The 24,255-nt window shown below is 31.4% G+C and overlaps 3 protein-coding genes across 4 annotated transcripts; 1 reads left to right on the top strand and 2 right to left on the bottom strand.

Moving 5' to 3' along the window:
* Positions 1-2,278: 2,278 nt before the first annotated feature.
* On the top strand, positions 2,279-3,099 carry LOC145607570 (SKP1-like protein 1). The gene is made up of 3 exons (XM_081663182.1): positions 2,279-2,566; positions 2,810-2,867; positions 3,083-3,099. Exons 1-3 carry the CDS (start codon positions 2,279-2,281, stop codon positions 3,097-3,099), a joined length of 363 nt encoding a protein of 120 aa, XP_081519308.1.
* Positions 3,100-3,555: 456 nt separating this feature from the next.
* Positions 3,556-7,407, bottom strand: LOC145608136 (F-box protein PP2-A11-like). The gene is made up of 3 exons (XM_081663737.1): positions 6,844-7,407; positions 6,573-6,691; positions 3,556-4,264 (listed from the first exon to the last, which is right to left on the bottom strand). Exons 1-3 carry the CDS (start codon positions 7,144-7,146, stop codon positions 3,835-3,837), a joined length of 852 nt encoding a protein of 283 aa, XP_081519863.1. The 5' UTR covers positions 7,147-7,407; the 3' UTR covers positions 3,556-3,834.
* A 10,145-nt stretch (positions 7,408-17,552) lies between these two features.
* Positions 17,553-23,697, bottom strand: LOC145608762 (E3 ubiquitin ligase BIG BROTHER-related-like). 2 transcript variants are annotated; one of them, XM_081664364.1, is made up of 8 exons: positions 23,546-23,697; positions 21,921-22,335; positions 21,541-21,775; positions 19,968-20,005; positions 19,830-19,874; positions 19,353-19,477; positions 18,900-19,008; positions 17,553-17,891 (listed from the first exon to the last, which is right to left on the bottom strand). In XM_081664364.1, the coding sequence occupies exons 2-8, from the start codon at positions 22,023-22,025 to the stop codon at positions 17,853-17,855; spliced, it is 696 nt and encodes a 231-aa protein (XP_081520490.1). In that variant the 5' UTR covers positions 22,026-22,335; positions 23,546-23,697; the 3' UTR covers positions 17,553-17,852. The 2 variants fall into 2 exon arrangements, with proteins under 2 accessions (XP_081520490.1, XP_081520491.1); XM_081664365.1 differs by having other exon boundaries at positions 21,921-22,168.
* Positions 23,698-24,255: the final 558 nt, after the last annotated feature.

The raw sequence follows: 24,255 nt of genomic DNA, 5'->3' as shown, positions 1-24,255 counted from the left end.
CATAATCAGTATCAGAAGAAGAAGATGAGTTGCACAACATTTCAACATCTTGTGGCTCATTTTCTTCAAGAGTGTTGTTGTTTGTGTTTTTTGGTGAATCCATTAGATGAATTCGCTAAAAAGAAAAGATTGTTCTAATAAGAAGTTTAATTTTAGAGATAATTTGAAGAGAAGGATGAGAAGTAATAGGCTAGAGAAATAACACTCTTTTTATAGGGAGGAGAAGGGATTGGGGGGGGGGGGGGGTAAGGTGAAAAATGTGGAGGGAGTTAAAGAAATTTAAAAACGTTACTCACTCTATCCTACAATAATTGTCTGTATATAAGTCTATTAATCCCTCAGTTGCTAAATAATTGACACATTTGACTTTATTTCACATTAACATTTTATTGGTCAAAGTTTTGCATTGACATACATGTTCAGGAGAAATGTTGCACTTAAAAAAGACGTTGGGAGTATTTGTTACTCTCTCTATTCTTTAGTAATTAACATGTTTTGACTTTTATATAACTTTAACTATCAATATCTTTAAACATTTTACTTTATATTACAAAAAAAATGATGGTCAAAGTTACGATAAAAGTCAAATGTGTCAATTATTATGAAACATACGGATTATAAAACCATTTATACTTTTTTTTTTTTACACTATTTACATCTTTATATGCGTGGAAAAGCCTACCTAAGCATTTTTTTTTTTTTTTTTTTTGAATAGAGCCTACCTAAGCAATTAATTGAGGACAAAAGGAGTAATAATTGACCTTCATGCTTAAGGAAAGAAATTACAGCTTAGCAGTTATGATTTTATGAATTAAACCATCAATAAATCTCTTCATAACTGACTTGATCCTGTTTGATTTCATTGTTAAAAACATGTGAGAAAATAACCTAGTTTTGGTAATATATCACATTTAATGAAATCTCATATGAGGCTGTCATAATTGAGAAATCTCATATGATACTAAATAATCTCAATGGGTTTATTAAATCTACCTTGGAAAGAATTAATAATGTTTATTTTATTTTTAATTTTAGTATGGGCTTAAGATCAGGCTTGATTTAGAGACCTTAAAACTCTACTACATAGTAAAATCACAATAGATTACAATCCATTACATATATCAAATGAGATATCATTTTCTAACAAGACAAGATAAGGAATGCATGGGATGTTGGGTTCATTTCCTAAATCAAAGCCCAAACTAAGAAAACATTTGTTCTCCTATCTTGGATTGAGCTAAACCCATATAGATTCCAAATTCCTTTTTTATTTTACCAAACTTAATTTAATTTTAAATGTTGAATTTCTAATTATGATTAATTAATTATGGCCTTGTTTTTTTTTTTTTTATTAATTTTTTGTTTGAGGACAATTATGGTCTTGTTGATACTACTAATAAATGACTTTTTGATGGAGTATTCTTTATTAGTTTGATAGTTTTTGGTTTGACTTTTTTCTTCATATGGTCAAATAGTTAAAAATGGGTTAATAAATAGACGTTTTTGATTAATTAAAAAATTGATTTTAATTTTAAGATATATAATAATAATAGGAAATAGTTGAATTAGCTTTTAAGAATTTTGCAATGATAAAATATTACTGTCTTAAAAAAATGATAGTAAAATATTACTTCGTATTTTATACGCGGTAATTATTAATTTAATTAATTTTTTTTGTGCACATTATTATTTTAATTAATAAGAGTGATTGGTAATTAACACTCCATAGCTATCTTGCAGTAATTCATACGGAGTAATTATGGTGTATTTATAATAAATACGGATTCTGTATTTAGTATGTAGTACTACGTACTATTATTAATGTAATAATGATCACTACTCCGTATTAAATTACTTTGAACGGAGCAACGGTAACAATTTATAATATACTTCGTATTTATTTAATTTATACGGAGTTGGTAGTATTAAGAACATTCTTTGTAGTTTATATAATACAGTAGATGCTTATGACGTTAAACATCATTTTGCATAAAATACAGCCAATAACGGATTTCACTAAAAAAAAAAAAAAAAAACAAAACAAACTTTATTATAAGCAGAGTAAACACTCAATGATCAGGCAACCAATAACAAAAAAAGGCCTAAACCTTTCCCCCTAAAAATTATGTTCATTTTTGAGGAATATCATATATACTGTATACAGCTTTTAGCTTTACCAAGTCCCATTGCTTAAGTCTCCCTTATGACCTTTTAATTATGTAAGCATAGTTAGCTATATAATCATGTTGAACAATTAACATCCTTGACACCCAACAACATGTCTTCATCGTCTACGATCAATAAGAGAAAGATTAAGCTAAGGAGCTCAGATGGGAAGACCTTTGAAGTGGAAGAAGCAGCAGCTATGCAATCAGAGACCATAAAATCTATGATTGAAGTTGTTTCGGTTTCAGAGGTAAATGGTAAGACATTGTCATTGGTCATCGACTACCTCAACAAGCGCCTTGATAACCAGGTTGCTGTAGAAAACAATGATGATCCTCTAATAGAATGGGCACTACATCTTTTTCGAGCTGATCAAGCTGCTTTCTTTGATCTCATTCTGGTATGTATGTGTTTTCGAGATCAACTTTAATTCTGATGGTAAATTATGTTGCCAGATTCGTATATAGAAATAGGTTCATTAAATGTTATTGTATTTGAAGAAAAATACTACTGTCAAATTTTGACATCAGAAGACAAAAACAGCAGTTATCTAGAATTGAAGTAAAGAGTTGTGACAAGTATGAGGTATGCTGTTATGTATATTGTTATCTGATTCTAACCAGTTCATCGAAACATCTATTAGGCCGCGCATTATCTGAAAATCAAAGGCTTGGAAGATTTGACAAACAAGGTGGTGGCAGGTATTATAAGAGGAAAGTCCCTTGAAGAGATCAAGCAGACATTCAATTTAAACAATCCTATTCATCAGGAAACCTCATTATGAGGAAGATGATATATACAGAGGATATCTGAAGAAAATATTGTAGGGGTTTTTTGTATTTGCCTTAGGATACTACAACTTCATACTGTATTTTGTACTTGTACTCCATAAATGATTACTTGTGTTTCATGTCAGGTGGTGTTACTGGATAATTTGATTCTCTAAGCTCACAGCCTCACATTGTAAAAATAACAGCAAGTAATCTCTAGTACTCTGTAGTCTGTACTAAAATCATCTTTTGCACTGATAAGAGGTAAAGAACACCATCAGAAGCTAATACACAAACATATCCCAATGCAGGAAAAACATTCCTATGTGTGATTGTTTGTAACGCGAACTGCACATGTTACATCTTTTAAATCAGATATCCTGCACTAGTGTCTAATGTTAGGACAGTGATTCCATGTAAAAAATGTTGAGCTTCGGCATTTCTAATAGACCATACCCGGACTCTTAACCTTTTCTTGATTAAGATAGGCTGTCAGAGACTCAAGGAAATCTACTCAGTATGACAGTGCTGAAAATCATTTCATCAGTAATCTCTAAAGATCGAGTAGTAGCTCATCTTACATTCTGAAGCTCGGGCATTATTCTATTTTGATCTATGTTCCAGTAAAATGAAGAGAGGAAACTGCAGGTCTGCTCCTCATGTACAACAAATCACCAACCTTTTTCTTTTGAATGTTCAATATAGAATTTTACATAGTATTACATTACATCAGCAAGCCCACATCACTAATTTATCTGTAATACTGAAAAAATAATATTAAGCCTATAAACCTATAGCATAACATATGACATAACAGACGAATGAATAGCTCTATCACCCCCAGTTTCCAACAGATTTCTACTATCTACAAAACCTCCGGCCTTAGACTAAGAGTGAACTATAAAAGCTGAGACTGCTGCATACGGTCTGCTAATTCACTAGGGTATATAACTACAGAGTCCAAGCAAAGCCCCCCTTTGGTGTGTGTACAATCAATTTGAGCCAATGAGAACTTGATCTTCATAGGAGTGTGGTGATTTTCAACTGTGAAATCCCCGGCATGGTAATTAAGCCAGTTCCCAGCTGGCTTTAAGTAACACTGGGAGACGGCATGCTGGCCATCTGAGGCTGACAATTTAAACCTAACTGGCTTTCTGTCCCAACCATGCACTCCCTCTGTGTTGCAAATTCGTCGACCAAATTTTTTGGAGGGTTTGCCTAACTGAAGTCTGAAAAATAGGCTGTATGTACCAGCAGGGAAATTGAACTCCAGTTCCCCTCCCACCTCCAACCACCAAACTTGCTTTAGGTATGCAATCGCTTGGAATCTACACACGACACAAGAAATTTTCAATCAGTAGTTATAGTTTTTCCTTTTTCTCTGGATCCTAAGCAACTCATGAAGATACAATGCATCAAGAAAAACATTAACCCCAAGTACCCAATGCTTCTAAAGACACCCCTCCCAGGGTGGGTAACGTAAGGGGTAAGGCATATGCTGCCTCATAAACTTACCCCAGCCTTGATAAAAACTCGAAGAGACTAAATTCAATTTACCATTACATCTATATGCAATGATTGTCCGCTATACTCCCATATCCTACCAGATGATACTAATACTAGATGGTATTCGTTATACATGAAGAGAAACACGTGTTTGGGAATGGACTTTCTTTCTCATGAATTAAATGAAACGTAAAACTAGATACAAATCTAATACTATTACCACCATTGAATCAAATACAATTACTTCCGTTATTGGTTGTCTACCAAACAAGCTCTAGGCTTAATATTTTTTTTTTTTTTTTTTACAGATTATAATTTACTAATTGAAGGAACAGGGGTCAACCCAAAGTTTAGCTTGCAAGCAATGTAATCATGTAAAGTCTAAGATATTTAAGAATCTAATTGCGTAAGAAGATATAGAAATCACAAACTAATACGTATATATGCATGAAGAAGACTACACAAGGCAGCCAATGGTAATCAAAGAACAGCGTGTATTGGTGATCAAATTGACAGTTAAATCGCTAAACACGTTAATTAATAAAAAAAATCAAAAGATAATCAGCAATTATTAGATGTCTACAACATGACTACAATGCTTCCTTTGTTAATGCAGTTGTGGGACCTGATACTTAAACTAATAAGGTTTCAAGATCAGGAAGCAGACCGATTCCAAAGCTAAATAACCAAAAAAAGTCCAATTTAGTTGATCTACTATCATATATATTACTAATTTACTATATATAAGTGATCTCATATAGGTTGATATTGTAACTCATTTCGATGACATTGACTTTCAAACACGATTAAGTTAAGCGAGGAAATTAGAGCTGCAGATCTAGTATGTAAGCTGCAAATATATCATATACGAGTAGTATTCATATAATCATAAATTAACTTAATTGATATTTTCTCTCAATGTAAACAGATAATCACACAAAAACATGATACTTGTTAAATTCATAATAATACTAATGCCTACAGAACTCACAAATAAAAGCTCATATTACAAACAATAGTATTAGTTATAAAATTGTGCACTGCGCGAAATTACAAATTAAATCAGCTTCAAAAGGGAAAAATACAATTATAGTAGTGGATTAGAGAAGTAAATTTTGTAATTTTGAACTATTTACGCATCAAATTACATCCTATATGATTCATAAGTTATAACTGTTGATAATCGTGGTAAAATTCTGTTTCATTGGCTACGAGTAGCACTTAGAACTGTCACTACTTTCATGTTTCCCGTTCATACAACCACTAAGATTTCCATACAAATAATTTATGTCCATGAATTAAGGAAATATCTTTTCTTGCACAATAAGAGCCAGCCAAAAAGTTCAAATCTTGAATACGACCCTTAAAACTTTTTGGGCACGCAAATGTCATAGTTCATACAAAATGACCTTAGCTTGTAGCCTCTTGTTTTGCTTCACAAGAAAAGATTTATGGACATTTATTTCATGATTATAAATTTTTGTAAATACAGCTAATTTAACATTATTTTCAAAGTTTGATAAATCAACACTTATTTGGAAAACAGAAAAATATCACATCACATTTTTAAGCTATTATTGTTGTTAAATCAATCAAAAGACTACAAATCTGCCTTACAATATCATATCATTAACCAATTTAACCTAACACAGTATAGTTCGTTCTATCCTAAGAAAATGACTTTAAAGGGCTGCCTTAGTGCAACAGCACCTGTGTCGGTAATCCCCACACCGATGCGTGTCTCTCACACACACCGGCGTTGGCCCTCATCATGCGAATATGCAATGTCAGCTAGTTCGCGCTTACTCTAGAGCAAGATAAACCAATTGTGAATGTGCAACAAGGCTAATTAATTCTGTCTCACAAAGTCACAACAATACATAAATTGAAAGGGTTTTGGTTCCATGTTACACACTAACACTCAAAGATTACACTCTTTCTTACGGAGTCCTAAACTCCTAATTATAGATAAATATACATCATTAACAACAAAGTAATCAAACATTAATTTAGTTATTATAATCCAAAGTCCATAATTAGAAACTTTCTTTATAAAAATGGAATGAACCAATTAACCATTGCTAATCATCGTAAACAACAAATTTAAACAAAACAAAATCGAATTTTCACCTGGATTCAAGAGTCGAAATATGACTCCAATATCTACGATCATTAATTCCTGTGATCGTCATTCCTCTCCATGAAATCGCCATGCACATCTTCCCACTATTTTTCTCCAACCAAATCTCCTGCACACACACACACGCACACAAAATCCACCTTAATCATTAAAACTCGACCCGAATTCATTAATCGCATTACTAGTTGAAATTACACTATCGGTCCGACAATCATCTAGACCTGACAAAAGAAAGATAATAAACTTCGTTTAATGGTTCACCTTAGTACCAGCGTCAAATCTGACAGAGCGAGAAAGTCGAGAGAAAATCTCTCTCTTACTAATTCTCTTAGGACTTTCATCAAACAGTTTCCGAACAAGATACTCATAATTTGACGGCAACTTAGTCTCCCACACAAAATCCGATAATGAAGCTTCATAAAAAGCCCAATTGACCTCCGAAAGCCTGCAAATCTCAGGTGGGCTTAACCGGCCCAATATCACCGCCACACAACTTTCCGGCATGTCACCCAGCCCAGTTCTCCCTTGTACGGTGGGCCTTAGCCCAGATTGCCCACTTCCCATTTTTCAAAATAATAAAAAAATTAAATAGAAATAGAAATAATTAAGGTGGTATAATTAGGAATTTAATGGTATAGTAAGAGGTAGAAGACGGAAAGTGAGATGGAAGAGAAGTAGCTAACAATGGTGTTTAGCATAGTTTAGAGTTAAGCCATTTAGAGAGAGAAAAGGGTGCTCAATTCAAGATTGGTTGGAGTGGGGTGACTTTTGAATGTTGGTAATAAGATGGAAATTGGAAAGAGGAATGGGTCCCACATAAGCACATACTAGGGTCATTTGTAATGTTATTGGTTGCTTGGTTTTATAGGCCAATGGCCAATCAATCAACTTCTAGATTACTAAAAAACGTGGGAATTTTTTAAAATTATTTTTTCCAGTAATGATGATGATAATTGCTATTAATTGTGACAACTAAGTTTTTGGTTGAGGGATTAGTGAGTACTTTTTTTTTTCTTTATTAAAGAATTTAAGACTCTGTTCCCATACGATTATTTTCAGTTTAGCTCTAATAAGTCCAGTTCAGTTTATCTCTAATAAGTTCAGTTCAGTTTATCTCTAATAAGTTCAGTTCACTTCAGTTCAACTCATTTCAATTAATGAGAACAAGCCCTAACTATAGAAAAGAAAAATAATAAGTCTAGGTTTATAGGTACACTAAAATGAAATTAGAAATGTTACGTATGGTCTAAATATGAGTATGCAAAATAACTGATATGAGATATTTTTTATTCTCGTGTTATATTTTTTTTTTTTTTTTATAACATATCACTTAAAATTTAATTTGTTTTAAACTTCTTAATTCATTTACTTTACCCACAAAAACCAAAAAAAAAAAATTAAAAAAAAATAAATAATGGTAAATTATGATTTCTCCCCTTTTCTCCTCTTACACACCGTCATTGGCTTTATGCGATGTGTATTTAAAAATGATTTTGAGCCTAAAACATATTAATAAAATTATCAGAAAATAAATCAATTAATATTACTCATTACACATTTTTTATAAGAAAATTATATTGCCTTTTTTTTTAACAAATTTTTACATTTAATTATGTAGGTCCTTAATACAATGAGTTATACTCATAAGTTTGGACTTTTTGGTACAACAAAACTAATACTCCGCTTCGTAATTAAAATGATGGATTGGTTAAATTTCTCATCAAGCATTTTTGTTATTCTTTTATTTATTTATTTATTTATTTTTTAATGACAATTTCTCAAAAAGACTTTATTCATATGCTATCCGCTGTCTTTAATGCATGGAGTACGACATTGCATCCACTTATTCTCAAACATTTCCTTAACCTTAGTTAACAAGCATGGTATCACATTCACGTACTATATTTTTAGTGTTAAGAATATTGTATACTAGGTTAGGTCCCGTGCCATGCACGGTTATTTTAATTACTCCATATTTTCTTTATATAAATTAATTTATGCCTTTATGAATTATGGCATACAAAATAAAAAGTTAATATATCAATAACTATATACTAAAAGACACACCAGCAATGACAAGTGTCATCTCCTGGTGTGTCCTTAGTTATTTTTTTTCTTTTTACTAAAAAAAAAAAATTCCAATTAAGGAAACAAATCACTTACAAAAATCATATTATTTATTATTAGTTTGTTTTGTATATTCCATATTAACATGTAGTAACTATTATATTTAAAATAAAAGATTTATTCACAAATCTTTCTAAAAAAAATAATCAATTATATACCAAAAATCAAAATTTTAAAATAATCTTACAATAAGAAAAAATATTGCTCAGATTTTTTGTCTACTTTTGTTTTAGTTGTGTATTAGAAGCTACAATTAAAATTGCAAATACCAAATTAAACATATTTCATACTTTTATTATTTCTCGACTAATTTATGATTATACTGAGTACAGTAATACTTCTCAATCAATACTATATAACTATATATATATAACTAAAGATCACCGTGCATGGCACGGGATCTAACCTAGTTTGTAGAATAAATTACATTCCATCATAATTACACTTCTGTAAAGAGATTATTTATTTCCTTATTGATCCGTACTTAATTGGGTAATAACATAAGAAAGGTAAATATTATTATTTCTTTATTTGGTTGACCAAAAAAAATTTTCTTTTAAATAACTTCTTTAAATAAAATTTTCTAAATTAAAAAAAAAAATACAAAATACTAAGAACACACCAGGAGATGACACGTGTCATTGCTGGTGTGTCTTTTAGTATATAGTTATTGATTGATTGATACAAGTATACTCCATAATTACTATAGTGAATGACATGACAACCCCAAATTTAGGAAATTTCTTGTTCCTTTATTCCTTCTCGTATAAGTTTCCTTGATTTGCAATTTGTTTGTTGGAATATATAGATCATGGATTAAAAAACAATGTTACGTAAATTATTGCAACTTTAAAAAATAAATGTCACCCTTTATTTAATATTATTGAAAAAGGTATCCATATTATTATGAGTTTTGTGAAAAATTCGTGATTGACTTTGTTTTTCAAGGTTTTAATTTGCTTTAGTTTTAAAGGGTCAATGAACAAAATTAAGCAACTATATCCTACAAGCTAAGTGCAACCACACATATAATTGGTGCATTTGGTGCATGTATTTCAATTCTTTTAGCTTGGAGCTCATTTGTACAGGGTAGTATCGTATATATACAACGTGATACGATATGTGTAGTTGTCTAGATAATCACAATGACTTATAAGAAAATAGACTACTAATCGAAGAGAAGAAATTAACAAACAACACTCGAAAAAAAAAGTATAATTTTGTAATTAACATATCAATTAAAGTAAAATTTATGTTTTCTTATGGAAGAATGTCCTTGGGTTTTTTTTTCTTTTTAACTTAATCTAACTTATATTACTTTGTAATTGATAGTGACATTCCAATAACACCATTATATATTTTTTTAGGTTTCCATAATATTTTAATTTAGAACATTTTTATTTTAATAAATTAGCAATGTATTTGTTCATTTTATTTTTTTAGATGAGCAACTCTAATTAATCATCAATAATCAATAACTATATACTAAAAGACACACCAGCAATGACACGTGTCATTTTCTGGTGTGTCCTTTAGTTTTTTTTTTTAAAAAAAATAATACTGGTAATCTTTAGTAAACAAATCTTATACATAAATCAATAACTATATACTAAAAGACACACCACCAATGACACGTGTCATTTTCTGGTGTGTCCTTTAGTTTTTTTTTAAAAAAAATAATACTGGTAATCTTTAGTAAACAAATCTTATATATAAATAAAAAGATAGCAAAATAATACATAAATAAAAGATTTGATAAATTTTATACATAAATAAAAAGATAGCAAAATAATACATAAATAAGAGATTTGATATGTTTTTCAATAACATATACGGAGTACATTGGCAAATATATAAACTAAAATAAAAATAAAAATAAAAATAAAAAAAAATCAGATTCTTAACATAACTATGCCATAATGTTATGTACAACTTATTACAACAATAATTTTATTTATATTTATTTGATTATATGTTAAAAAGCTCCAAGAAAGTAATTTGAATTTCAAATATTAAAAATAGATAAAATAAAAGATTTGATGTATCCTTCCTAAAAATAAATATTAACAACTATACATTTAAGAGGAAAAAAAAAATCAGGTTTTAACATAATTTGTGACATACATAGTGACTACCGAGTGTAATGTACAAAGTTTTAAGAAATCTATTTGGTTAACAACGAGAAAATTTTATCAATTTTTTATGAAATTAAATATAATAATATACATATTGTCAAATACGTTTTAAAAATAACTATCTGGCTAATAGGCTCTTTTATAATTATTAATTATAGGGTCTTTTAAAATAAATTCATTACATCATATAATATTTTAGAAAAATTCATTGTTAATTTAATAATCAATCAATCAATCAATATATGTACTAAAAGACACACCGGCAATGACACATGTCAATTTCTGGTGTGTCCTAAATATTTTTGTAAAAAATAATTTAGTAGAAAGTTTATTTAATAAAATTATTTGTAAAATCTAATTACTATATAAATAGAAATGATATTTACCTTTTTTTAAAATTGACATTCAATTAACCAATATGGAAAATATAATCGCAAAATATAATCTTTGTAAAATAATTTTAAAAAGTACAATCTTCTATTATAAGTTTATGTGTGGCAAACATAATATCTGCTTCAAGGATACAATTGAGATAGACAAAAGTTAATGACAAAAAATAAGACATTACGATATATTATCACTGATAAGTATATAGGTATATAATTTTAATTTTTGTCAAAATTATCACATCATCTTCCTTTTGTTAATTCTTCTTTCTATGGTTTTTTAGGAACTTATTTTTATCTTTTTTTTTTATTGATTATATTCCTATGATAAATTTTAATCTTTATCTTTCTATATTATGCTAATATAGATTTTCTTATATGGTTGAAACATAAGAATGTCAATTAAGCATGATATTCCATGTTTCATTATGTCAAATACTTCAATTTTATCAATGACAAATTTAGATAGTTTATATGTTATATTATATTCATTAATTATAACATTAAATCGATAATAAATAATGACAGTAACCGTGCATGGCACGGGACCTAACCTAGTAAACTACTATACTATAATTCTATCGGTCATATTTTAGATTTTTAGTTTGAGAGTATATAAGTAAGCTCATCGGGTGTAGTAAACTAATAAGACTATAGAGTATACTAATACTATAACATGAAGACAGAGTGTATCAATAATGTAAACCATCGATCTGATTATTGTACAAAAGGATATGGTCTTGTATGAGTTTCATCACATAAAAAACCCTAATTATATTTTAATTTAATGATTTCTATATCCAAATTAAGATTGCATGATCTGTTTTCGTGTATACAAATTTTATATTTAATAGAATAATCAGTTGATTGATCAAATCAAGGCACTATTTCTGCTTGACCATTGACTTTCTGTTTAATTTGATGTTGTTTATAATATTCACATTGTGTCCTTATCTTATCTCCTCCCAACAAGAATCTTACAAGAAAAAAAAATGAATCACAATTGGCTCAAGATATAGTATCTTAATTATTTTGTTATCTAAACATGAACATGTTATGTTATGGCTTAACATTTTACGTTTTTTTAAAGTTTGGATTATGCTGGCGTAAAAATCATTCTTAATTGAACGCACACTATGAGAATTATTTGTTATTTTTACCAACTGGCAGAATCGAGGCTACGTATGTATAGCTATAATTTAAGGCCTATATATTCTTATAAATTTTTGTATGCATCGATGGAAATATGTCCTTATGATAATGATATAAAGGACCATGAAACATGTCCTGTTCAAGACCTCATGAGTTGGTCTTAGGCAATTAATATGGTTTGTCATGATTTTGTAGTTAGACAAATAATAATGGTAACTAAGATTTTATGTCACATAATTGAATTTCTTTTTCTAAAATGATGATAATAATGTGGTGGGACTATTATATATGCATGTCGTTCCATAAGATCTCCATCATCCAACATCACAATCTATCTATGGCATGGCAATCAAGCTTCCACAATTGCCGAAGTTCTTGGCGAGCATGCACTCACTTTTTACCTCTTTATATTTGGTCCTTTGGATTTGCATGTCATATACGTAGTACTTTACATTGAAATTTAGGGAATTCCTCATTACGTAATGTTCGAAGTCAGTCCATCTTTATTTTTTTTCACAAATTATGGCTAATCACACCGTACGGCTAATTTAACGGTCATGGGATTACTTGGTTAATATTATATATAAGGATAATTCCGTTGGTGTTATAGGGGTTACTCACACACTTAGTCGTTGTTATAGGAGTTATTCGGTCAGTGTTATGAGAGTTACCCAATCAATATGGAAGAGGTTATTCAGTCAATGTTATAACGATTACTTTGTTCGCGTTGTATATTTTTATTTTTGACTTCATATGGTAATTTAATAAGATTTCAAATAATAAGATGATTGATAGAATAATTAATTAATTATACTTCGTATAAGTTAAAAGCATGTTAGTTAGTTTACATCCCCGTGATTCTACAATCTATAGTATGAGTACTCGTACTCCGTTATAAGATTCTACTCATATTATATGAACTATATATGAAGTGCTTCATTATTTAGGTCATTCAGTCTTTTTAGATTGAGCAAGTATAGACTAATAAACGGGTTTGTATAATTATTCCATATCCATTTATTATAAGTTCCTTACAAATTAATTTATTCCTGTCTAATAATTAACTACTTCCATAGCAATAATAACCAATATTGGATTCGTCCAAAATTTACCCTAATTCGATTTTACATTGGAACATAGTGTACAATTTGGCAGGTCCAAATAGTGTAAAATTGGAGTGTCCAACGTCCAAGTATATGGAAATTGATTTTGGCACACTCTTTCTTTGCTTTTGACACACTCTTATGTGAGAAGAGAATAAAAAACTGTGCTCTCACATAGGGGTGTGCCAAAATTAATTAAAAGTGTGCCGAAATCATTTCTGCAAGTATATCTATGTTTCTTTGCAAAATGGTTGACAACCTGATATTATATGTGGCCAGACCATATACTACTATATAGCAGGTAAACTGCTACTGAATTGTCAACATTTAAACCAAGTATAATTATATACACATTGTTATTATATTTATGTCAACTGTAAATAACACAGTACTGTAGCACTTAAGCAAATTACTTGTTCTAGCCTCTCATGACATGTGAACCCACGTGCAATTCTCAATGTGATAGGCTTAAAGGCATTTGCGTAACAAGTACCGTTTTATTAATTACAAGTATTAAATAATCCCGTTGCGATAGCTTAGTACTTGTGCTCGTATTTTATTGTACTCTGTTATACGAGTATGTATCTCTAATTCTCTATTTTACTTCGTACTTGTATAAGATAATAGTACGAAGTAAGTTTAGTGTTAGTTTAAAATAGCTGAAATAATCATTTAGATTTTGTACAACGATATAAATAAATGCACATATAATATAAGTATAGATGAAAAACAAAAGTTAAAGTAAGCATATTTCAAAATATTAAAAATATTAAAATTTAGAAATATAAATTCAATCAAATTAATTAATCCAAATTCCTCAAAAAAAATAAAAAAAAAGTAAAAAAATAAAAAAAAAAATCCAAAAAGGTACAATAGAAGAATTGTCAAAATAGAGGGAATGAACAAAATTACAGTATCATGTTGAACAGTTGTGATGTCTATACAACCTACAAGTGTTTCATTAATTGGTGTGCACATACAGCAACAAGGAATTTACAATTAGCCCAACCCAAACCATTACTTTTTTTTTTTTTTTTTTTGAAACCATTACTTAACAAGTCACTTATATACGAGTACAATTTTTTGTAGAGCTGATCAACCACGGCCTGGCCCGAAAATAGGGTGGGTTTGAGCAAGCCTAAAAACGTATTTTTAGTTTAAAGACCGAACCCGACTCATAAAAAATCGAAAGCCCGCTTTAGCCCGACAAGTCCACTACTTTTTTGTAGGTTTGGACAAGAGGTATTATGTTAAGGCCCGACCCGATTTCATACAATAATTTTTTGCAGTAACTTTTTAACTGACGAGCTCATTCATGACACTTTTATTGTCCATACAACATTTTTTATTTCTTGTTAGTTGTTACACAAGTATTGTGCATTTGTGCACATACACAATTACTTTATTATTAGCCCAGCCCAACAAATAATTTTAAAATTTTATTACATTACTCAAGAGGGTAAACAAAGTAACATGTTGATTTCATACCATTTTTGTTTATTCACTTTTTCATTCTTGTTTATCACATTTATTTTTTCCTTTATTTCATACATTGTCTATTTACTTCTCCATTATTGCTTTCATAGTTTCATACAGTAATTATTGTAGCAACCTTTTTGATAGGCTGTCTCATTTATGACATTTACATTATCCATGCATACATTCTTTTTCATTTAATATCACACGAGTTGATGAGTATTGTGCATTTGTGCACAAACATAACTACTCCGTATGTAATTAACAATTATCCCAGCCTAACCCATATTTGTTTAAATTTCTATCACAGTACTCAAAATGGTTAATCAGATAAGACATTGATTTTATACGTACTTGATTTCATACCATAATTATGGTAGTAACAATTTCACTGGCTGACTCAGTCATGACACGAGTATTATGCACGGATATAATTAATAATTATCCCAGCCTAACTAATACTCCGTACTATATTTGTTTAAATATCTATCATGGTACTCAGTACTCAAGATGGTCAACAAGATTACAAGACAACACGTTGATGATTTTATACTGAGTATTTATGTTTTATTTAGTTTTTAATACTTGATCTCATACCATAATTATTGTAGTAACTTTTTCATTGGCTAACTCATTCATGACAATTACATTGTCTCTAATCTCTACAACATTTTTCATTTATTGTCACACGAGTATTGTGCACATAAACATTTAATTTACAATTAGACTAGCCTAATGCTTAGCTGTTTAAAGTTATATCACAGTGCTCAAGATAGTCAACAAATCAACACATGTATTACAATGTTTGTCTATTTACTTCTCTATTATTGACTGATACGATAATTATTATAGCAATTTTAACTAATTGACTCATATATAACACTTACACTGTCCATACAACCTTTTTCTTTTATTGGCACACGAGTATTATATTGTGCACATACATTATTTAGCCCATCCCAACCCATATTCGTCTAAATTTATACTTTTTTTTTTTTTTTTTGGTTATTTACCTTTCCATAATTGATTTGGTACCGTAATTATGGTAACAACTTTTTGACTGGCTCGCTCATTCTTTTTGAACACTTGCATTGTGTATGCAATATTTTTCATTAATTAATTGTTATTTATGTTGTATTATACATACTAACATACACAATAAATTTACAATTAGCCCAGCTCATGTTGAACACTTGTCTACCCTCGTTTATGTAAACAATAATTGAAGAAAATTCAATAAATTATTACTCCGTATAGAGCAGTAAAAACTAAGTTAAACAAATTCTCGTAGTCATAATATATGTTTCTATATTAATATTTAGGAAATTTTGTCAGAAAAAACCATTTATAACAACTATTTTGTTAGAAAAAACCTTATAAAATTTTTTTGGCAAAGAGAAACCAGATTGTAAAATATTTTTGTTGAAGACAACCTAAAATCTCTAATCACTCTATTAACCTCTAATTTTTCATTAATTCTTCAAATTACTCTTAATTTTCATTTAACTATTCAATAATTAAGTTAATTAATAAATTAAAAAAAAAAAAAAAAAAAAACAAACACCACCCTCACCACCACCAACCGTCCACCCTTTCCTTCCCTCCTATTGTGGCAGCAGCCCCCTCCTCCATCCCCAGCTACCGCCTAGAAACCCCCCACCCCCGCCGACCAACCTTGACCGGCAAACCGACCCCCTCCCTTTCCCCTTTACCCTCGCTGCACCACCCTCTTTAACCCTACGATTGGAGCAAAACCAGTCAAGAATGGGTCAAGCATCGTCGTATTGAAAAGGCCATTCAAAACTATTTGGGTCCAATTTTTGGTAACCTTTAAATCCTAGCTCCCCTAACAATGCAATCCACACAATCTTGCTCCTCTCATTACTAATTTCTGCAAATTTCTGGAAACATCAAAGAAATTACTCTAATTTGGAACTCATCAGATCCTAAAAATGTAATTAACCAATGTTTTTGTTTGTTTTAATCGATTAAATAGAGGATTGATTGATTGAAGGTGAAATGATGAGAGAGAATGTGAGTGAGATTGTTCTTCAAATTGTTTGAAGTTGTATGACAGTTTTTGGGAGAATGATTTTGTATGCTTGACAATGCTTAGGGTCGGTTCGCGCGGTGGAGAACGATGCTTAGGGTTGGTTCGGCGGTGGAGGTTGGTCGGCAGGGGTGGGGGGGTTCTAGGCAGCGGTTGGGGATTGGGGAGGGGGCTGCTGCCATGGGAGGGGGAAAAGGAGATGGTTTTTTTTTTTTTTTTTTTTTTTTTTAATTTATTAAATTAACTTAATAATTAAATAGTTAAGAAAGAATTAAGAGTAATTAAAAGAATTAATGAAAAATTAGAGGTTAATTGAGTGATTAGAGATCTTAGGTTGTCTTCAACAAAAATATTTTAGAATTTGGTTTCTCCTTGCCAAAAAATTTTTATAAGGTTTTTCCCAGCAAAATAGTTGTTATAAATGGTTTTTTCTGACAAAATTTCCTAATATTTACAATGCCTCACAATAAAATAGTGTAAGGCAGTGTCATTCAAAACTCGGTCGCTAGGCACTTCAACTTTAGTTTGATGGGGTGGAGGAGAAAGCAACACCACAAAACTTAAAGCTCAAAAAAAACATCGGTACTTTACAAGTTCAAACCTTCATATATACTAAAAACTACGTATAACTCGAGTTTTCATACAAATGGATGCAACCACATCAATCTTAAATTGCAGAAGAGAAATATTTCTACATTCCACCTTAATGAAACAAACAAACAATAGAAAGCAACCAAATTTTACACAACTAGAAGCTTCTTATACTATACATCTATACTATAGAACTTGCAGCAATATGGTGGTGGTTGGATGCACCTCACGATGCATGGCTAGGTCAATCTCATGACAACTTCACTTCCTTTTTGCAGAGCGGGCAAATCTGAATGAAACATAAAATGCTTGCATCAGGTCCGTCAACATAAGAGCATACTCATCTAATATAGATAGGAATCAAACAATTTACAAACACATGCATTCTAAATTTGCAAGCAAGCATTATACTCCAAATTTGCAAGTTATTAACTAGGAACTCCCAAGTTATATTAAAAATAAACAACTTAATTATCAAAATATACTCCCATTACACCATTATCAAGTATAATCCCAAAATTGTAAGCAAACATTCCAAGTTAAGATCATTAGATCAATTAAAAACACTAAAGGAATGTTATAAGTTAAGCAAACTTAGAAATATAACACTCCGTATCCCATTAGGCCACTACGCCTTTTGTTTTTTGGGCGTAAGGGATGGAGAAAGGGCTGGGCCGGTGGATGGGGACATGAACGATCAGAATTAACTTGTTTAACCAATATAATCCAGCCTACTACATCTCTATTACCAAGGAAGATATCAGAAATTGTACAATTTGCTCTGACAATAACTTGTGTAATGCTGACAGCCAGGCAATTTAAGAATTCTAATCCACAGAGTTTGCAAACAATGTCAGATAACATAAGTTGAACAACCCTCAAATCGATGTCATTAATCCTTTTCCAATCTCTACAGTACTTGAGCTAAGCTTTCAAAGTGAGAAGGGACAAAGTGACAAACTGAAATAAGTAGAAACACATGCACATGCACATGCAAGGCAAAATTCTTTCAATGTTGATCGGTGATGACGCTAAAGTAGCTGGCAAAGTGTGTCTACTATACCTTTAATACTAAGATATCAGAGATGAAACCCCCAAAAAACTTTTCGAATTGTGCAGAAATGAAACATAGAGATATTAGACTATGGCTTATTCTATTTGTGAATCAACATTGAACATCTGCACAATCTTTCACCACGGACAAGTCACCAAGACCATGATTAAATGCTAAGCAACATTTAAGTGAAATTAACACATCGGATAATATAGAGGAAAAGAAAATAGAAAACTAGCTTACCCTTTTCTTCACCAGCCAAGGCTCTATACAATCTTTATGATATTGATGGAAACATGGCAGACTGATAATAGAATCCCTGTTTTTATATGCTGTAAAACAGATCACGCAGCTGAAAAATGCATTGCACCATCAGTAAAGTTGATCAGTATGACAAACTTAGAAGGTATACAATCATATAATCATATTCTAACATTGGAAATTCAAAAGTAAAAAAAGCAGGCAAAATTTCATCGGTATGGAATTTTAATTTACAAAAACCAAAATGGACTTATAGAATTCACAAACAGAAGCTCAAAATTAAGGGCACGTTATTTTGGTATTGTTTTAAGTTTATCCATTGTTGGAAATATAACTTCACCCTTGGATTACCACAAAAAACCTCCAAACTAGTGTCTACCAATTCCTCATTTCTCTTTGAGGAAGAGAGAGCCAGAGAGGAAGAAGTGAACTTACTCTCCAATATCAATTTTCTTTGAGAAAATCCCAGATCTGTGTGTGCGATGTGGCAAACTGGATATCTCACTCTTAGATAATCCTTGGTTCTCACTACCAATCGCTTCCCCCAAGGACTGCAGCTCCTGAAATAGAAAAAAAAGAAAATCTAATAAATTACAATAAATAATGTATAAATAAACATTTGAAGACTTAAATGTATGTGAGTATCTGAACTCTTTAAATTACAGTCTGAGTTGCATAATCCCCTTCTTAGGTGACCATGAGGCTCCAAAATGTAATACAGCAATAACCAAACCCTATTAAATGGGCATAAAACCTACTTTGAAGAACAGGTTAGGGAAACAAATGCCAGCTTGTGCAGATTTTGCAACAAACCTACAAGAGGCCTCAATGCCTAGTATAAAAATTTCCAACCAGAAAGAGAAAAAACTTGAGTTAATTAACATGAAAAAGTAGATAAAATGCCCAACTTACCTCATAAGTCATTTGATCTGGATCAACGGAATCCTGAATTGTCTCCTGCAAGCAAGAAAGTGACAGGCTTGCCTTTTCAGACAAAACGTAATATGAAGTGGATTAATAATTATGTGTGAAAGATCCTAGTCGAATTACCGAGACAGATGTGCCAGCAGCAGCAGGTTCAGAGTTCCCTATATATATGAGAAAAAGAATTAATGTTTATACAATACCATGATTCCACATAATGTATATTAACTTACTAATATTCAGTTAGACATCAGAACAGGAGTACAGCAGTGAGCCACAGAAGTTATGCTGGTGACGGATACAGAGGCAACTTTCGTGAATAATGGAAGGTGAAGAAAAGATAAATGACACAGTGACTAGTCCAGAAACTAGAACATATCCGTCACATTGACCATATCCACAAACATGTATAGGCCGTCTACTGTTCAATTCTTCCTAATACTAAGCGCCATAATGGGCTTGGAAATACCTCTAAGAAGTCGACATACAAGAACTAATGAATATGACACAAAAGAAAGCAAAGAACCAAAAGGAAGAAGCTTTCATAGATGATATCACATTTGAGCAAAAGCACATTTTAAGCTTAAATTGTCTAGAACTAAGACCATAACATAATGCATGATAACAAAACATATATGGTAAAACTCTAGCAAAGAATCAAGCTCGCATGAGTCACATCAGATGTTAAAATATTATGCATGCTAAGAAGAGTAAAAATCATTGTCTATAAGTCTTAAACCAATCCTGGACTGACAAATTCCTTGGTATATTTTGTAAAAAATAAAAAATAAAAAATAAAAAAAAAAAAAAAAAAGTTGTTAAGAGACACTGGCAGCAAAGTCTATAAGAGTAGATGGAGTATGAGACCTCACTGGATGCCACAAGAACTACAGAGGTTTACTGTTTCCGTGCCGAAAAGTTATAGTCACGTGTATCCGGTCACTACCTCACATGCTTTTGCAAGTTTAAGGAACAATTATTTGAGTATGAGCATCAAAAACATAAATAACGTCTTAATATAAAGTCAATGAGCAATGCAGCGAATGAGAATTAATAAATAATTTAAATGGTACTCTAGAGATAAGGAAAACGGATATTTGAAACAATAAATCTCAGAAAGGAGTAGAGCAACTCAGAGGTTGTGAGAGAATGAGAGACACAGACATACATAACAGCTTCTAAGATTGACGAAAGACCTAAAAAGTTAAAATCCCACAGAAAAATAAATCCCATATCAGGAATCTTAGTGCCAATCCACCAACCTGCCGAAGCGTGTGAGCATAGGGTGAGTATTAACATATTTCCTTGTCCAATTCTAGAAACAGCCAGGCTAGAATTAATACTCCACAATACTTTGACAAAAATGATCACAGAAAAATATACATCAAGCTAATTTAACAATTAAAAAAGTATTAACATCTTCCGTTTTCAGAAATGTTAGGCCAATTTGCTGCAGCCCATTAATACAGAAATGAGTGTTAACAGAAGAAAGATGCATTTCCTACATCAATCTTAAAAGGAAATTTATAGTTTATACCCCCACAGCACTTCAGCAACAATGAGTCGGTAAGAGAAAAAAAAGGGTAAAGTTTGATCAACAATCAAAGAAGTGTGGACAGTAAAATTCAGGCTTTACTAAAGTAAGGAAAGAAATTGAGCTCCAAAAACTTCAGCATTCAATACAGCATGTACTACTTACTAGAAGCACTACGCAGCGATTCTGAAATGGCATCATGATCTATTTCTTCTTCTAAATCTAACTCTTGCAAAGATCTAGCCACAGCTTCATCCAATGCCAAATCATAGTCACAACTTCCTGAAAATGATGATTCTCCCCATGAATGCTCATGGCTACTGCTTGGTTCATTGTCAGAAGATCTAGCTATTTGGTCTATAGTTACACAGCTAATCTTTAGGGACTCGTAAAGACTTTCCTGAGATGCATATTAAAAAAATTCAAAAAGTCAACACCAAGGGTCAGCTATGTTCTAATTTCAAATACAGCACATCAGACTTATATATATAAAATTTTGTAGAAACTTGGAAAGAACAATCCTTGAAAAGTTTTAAGAGATATACCTGATGCTGAAGAGCCTCTTCAATAGTAAGACCAGGAAACAGTTCTTCCAAATTTTCTTTAAGCTCAGGTAGGACATGATGTTCCTCCCACGGCTGGCTACCCATAGCTGTTTGATAATTTCTCTATTGAAATCACCTCAGTCCTCTAAACAGAATCAGGAGTTCAGGACGAGAACCTTTAACAGAGGCAGCACCGCAGAAGATTGTGTATCAGCACTTTAAATCAAAAGGTGCCTTGTAAGTTGCAACTGAAACCCAAGACAAATTCTATTTTTCAATTATTTGAATCACCAATTCAACACAGTTCTCTAAAACAGATGTGCCTTTACAGCTGAAGCCAATTCCTTTTGATCAGCTTTTAAACACCTCAATTCTCTAACTAGACCAGTACGAAAACCATCAACAGCAAATATAACTACAAGAAAGAAGAGATAATCAGGACCTATGATCATAATTGTCAACTCTTCTATTGGGAATACTATAGCAGCATTCAAAAGTTTACAAAATAAAAAGATGATATCTTACAGAATATGCATTAATACAAGTAATGAAATGCAGAAAGCTGTAGTACTAGAATTAAATAAGAACATCAATACGATGAACATACTAATCTCAATCCTAAATCAAAAGGGTGTTTCCAATCCTGACACTAAAAAGGATAATCGATTGCATATTACATAGAGTAGCAAATACTTCATATGAAGGATAAGTAAAGACCTTAACGAAAGATCCCCATGAACCCGTTTATAGACTCTCCCTTCTTCAATACTAGCCAGAACCTCATAAAACATATGATGACATGAATCAGGAAGATTGATGAAAAAGTGAAAAAGAGGAGGAAAGAACCAAACTAGAAGTTCAGTGTATTTATAGCCTTTTTGGTCTTTATTAAATTGAATTTCTTCTCTCACCAAGCCAAATCGACCAAGAATACCGACCAATTTTCCAAATTACTACATGCCTCACCTCACATTGACAAAGACAGCATAAAGAATTTACATTGTAGATATTTCCATGCCCAAGAACACGGGAACGTGGATAGAAAGTGCAATATAAATATTTTTAATTATCTTGAAAACAACCTAGATGAAATTTTGATCATACACTATCTCCAAAATTCAAGAACAAGCTTCTTAGCATCAAACAAATGGAAATTCCAAGGAAAATCTGTGTAAATATTGCTAGAATATAAGTCAGTCAACTAAGAAACAAACAACAAATTACTATAACAACCTTAAAACAGTACAACTTAATCAAACAATAGGTCAGCTCTCAAGTACAATTTCCTCCCACAAGTATCATCATTTCTTAGAAACTTATAATTGCATAAAAATAGTAATTTAGACATGTATTCCTCTGACTTTGTCAATTATTTTGATAAAATTTAATAATATCAACAGAAAATGACAATTACCCAACAACATTAACCTACTTACGCAACAAAATTACAACATAATCAACTCAAAAACATTAAAGAAATCAAACAAATTGCTAATAAAACCCATTAAATTTCCTATAATATAAACAATGTGAAGTAATTAAAAGAACAAAAACGGATTCTTGCAGATCCTAATTAGTAATTGAACTGTGCAAATATGTAATTTGAGAGAGATTAAGAAATATACCTGATGATTTTTTAGTGAGATTTGCAAGAAAAAATAAAATTGGGAAGATGGGGTTGTTGATATCTAGACCACAAAATCAGTAGATTATACTGTAACAAATAATTGAGATATTCCAAATGATGGGTTTCCGGTGATTTGGGTTTTCCCAATTTATTTTACACAAATTTTTAAAAAAAGCCGGTGTTCAGTAAATTAGTGAATGGCGGAAGTTGGGACAACCAACAACTGCCAAACCACCACTCCTGTCGCCACTCCCTTAGCTTCTCCTAAGAATCCGGCGTCCCCCTCCGATTTCGACCTTGCTAACCATCCCAATCCCCTGATTCCTGCGCTTCTGACCTCCCCCCATCCCCCGATTTGTCGAGTTTGAAGTCCGGAATTACAACAACTCCGAATACCTCGACCCCAATTGCATATATACCTTATTGTGGGTTTTTATCATTTCGCCTCATCTACTTTGATGGTGGCAAACATGGCAGCGGCGGAGGTGGTGATGACTATGGCGGCAGAGGTGACGATGACGACAACTATGAAGGGAAAAATATGAGGGCTTGCAGTTGGTAACGGAGAGGGAGAAGGGGGTTGAGGTTTTGATGGAGGAGAGAGAATTTGAAGGTTTGTTAATGGTGGAAATGTTTAGTTTTGAGGAGAGATAAAGATACGGGATGAAAGTAGAGCCATTGGGGTAACCTTTGTATTTTGTGTTTATT

The sequence above is a fragment of the Chenopodium album genome, chromosome 23 (genome assembly GCF_948465745.1).
Source record: "Chenopodium album chromosome 23, dcCheAlbu1.1, whole genome shotgun sequence".
Classification (NCBI taxonomy): domain Eukaryota; kingdom Viridiplantae; phylum Streptophyta; class Magnoliopsida; order Caryophyllales; family Amaranthaceae; genus Chenopodium; species Chenopodium album.
Note: the sequence above shows the minus strand (reverse complement) of the source record. Positions and strands in the feature narration are given on the sequence as shown.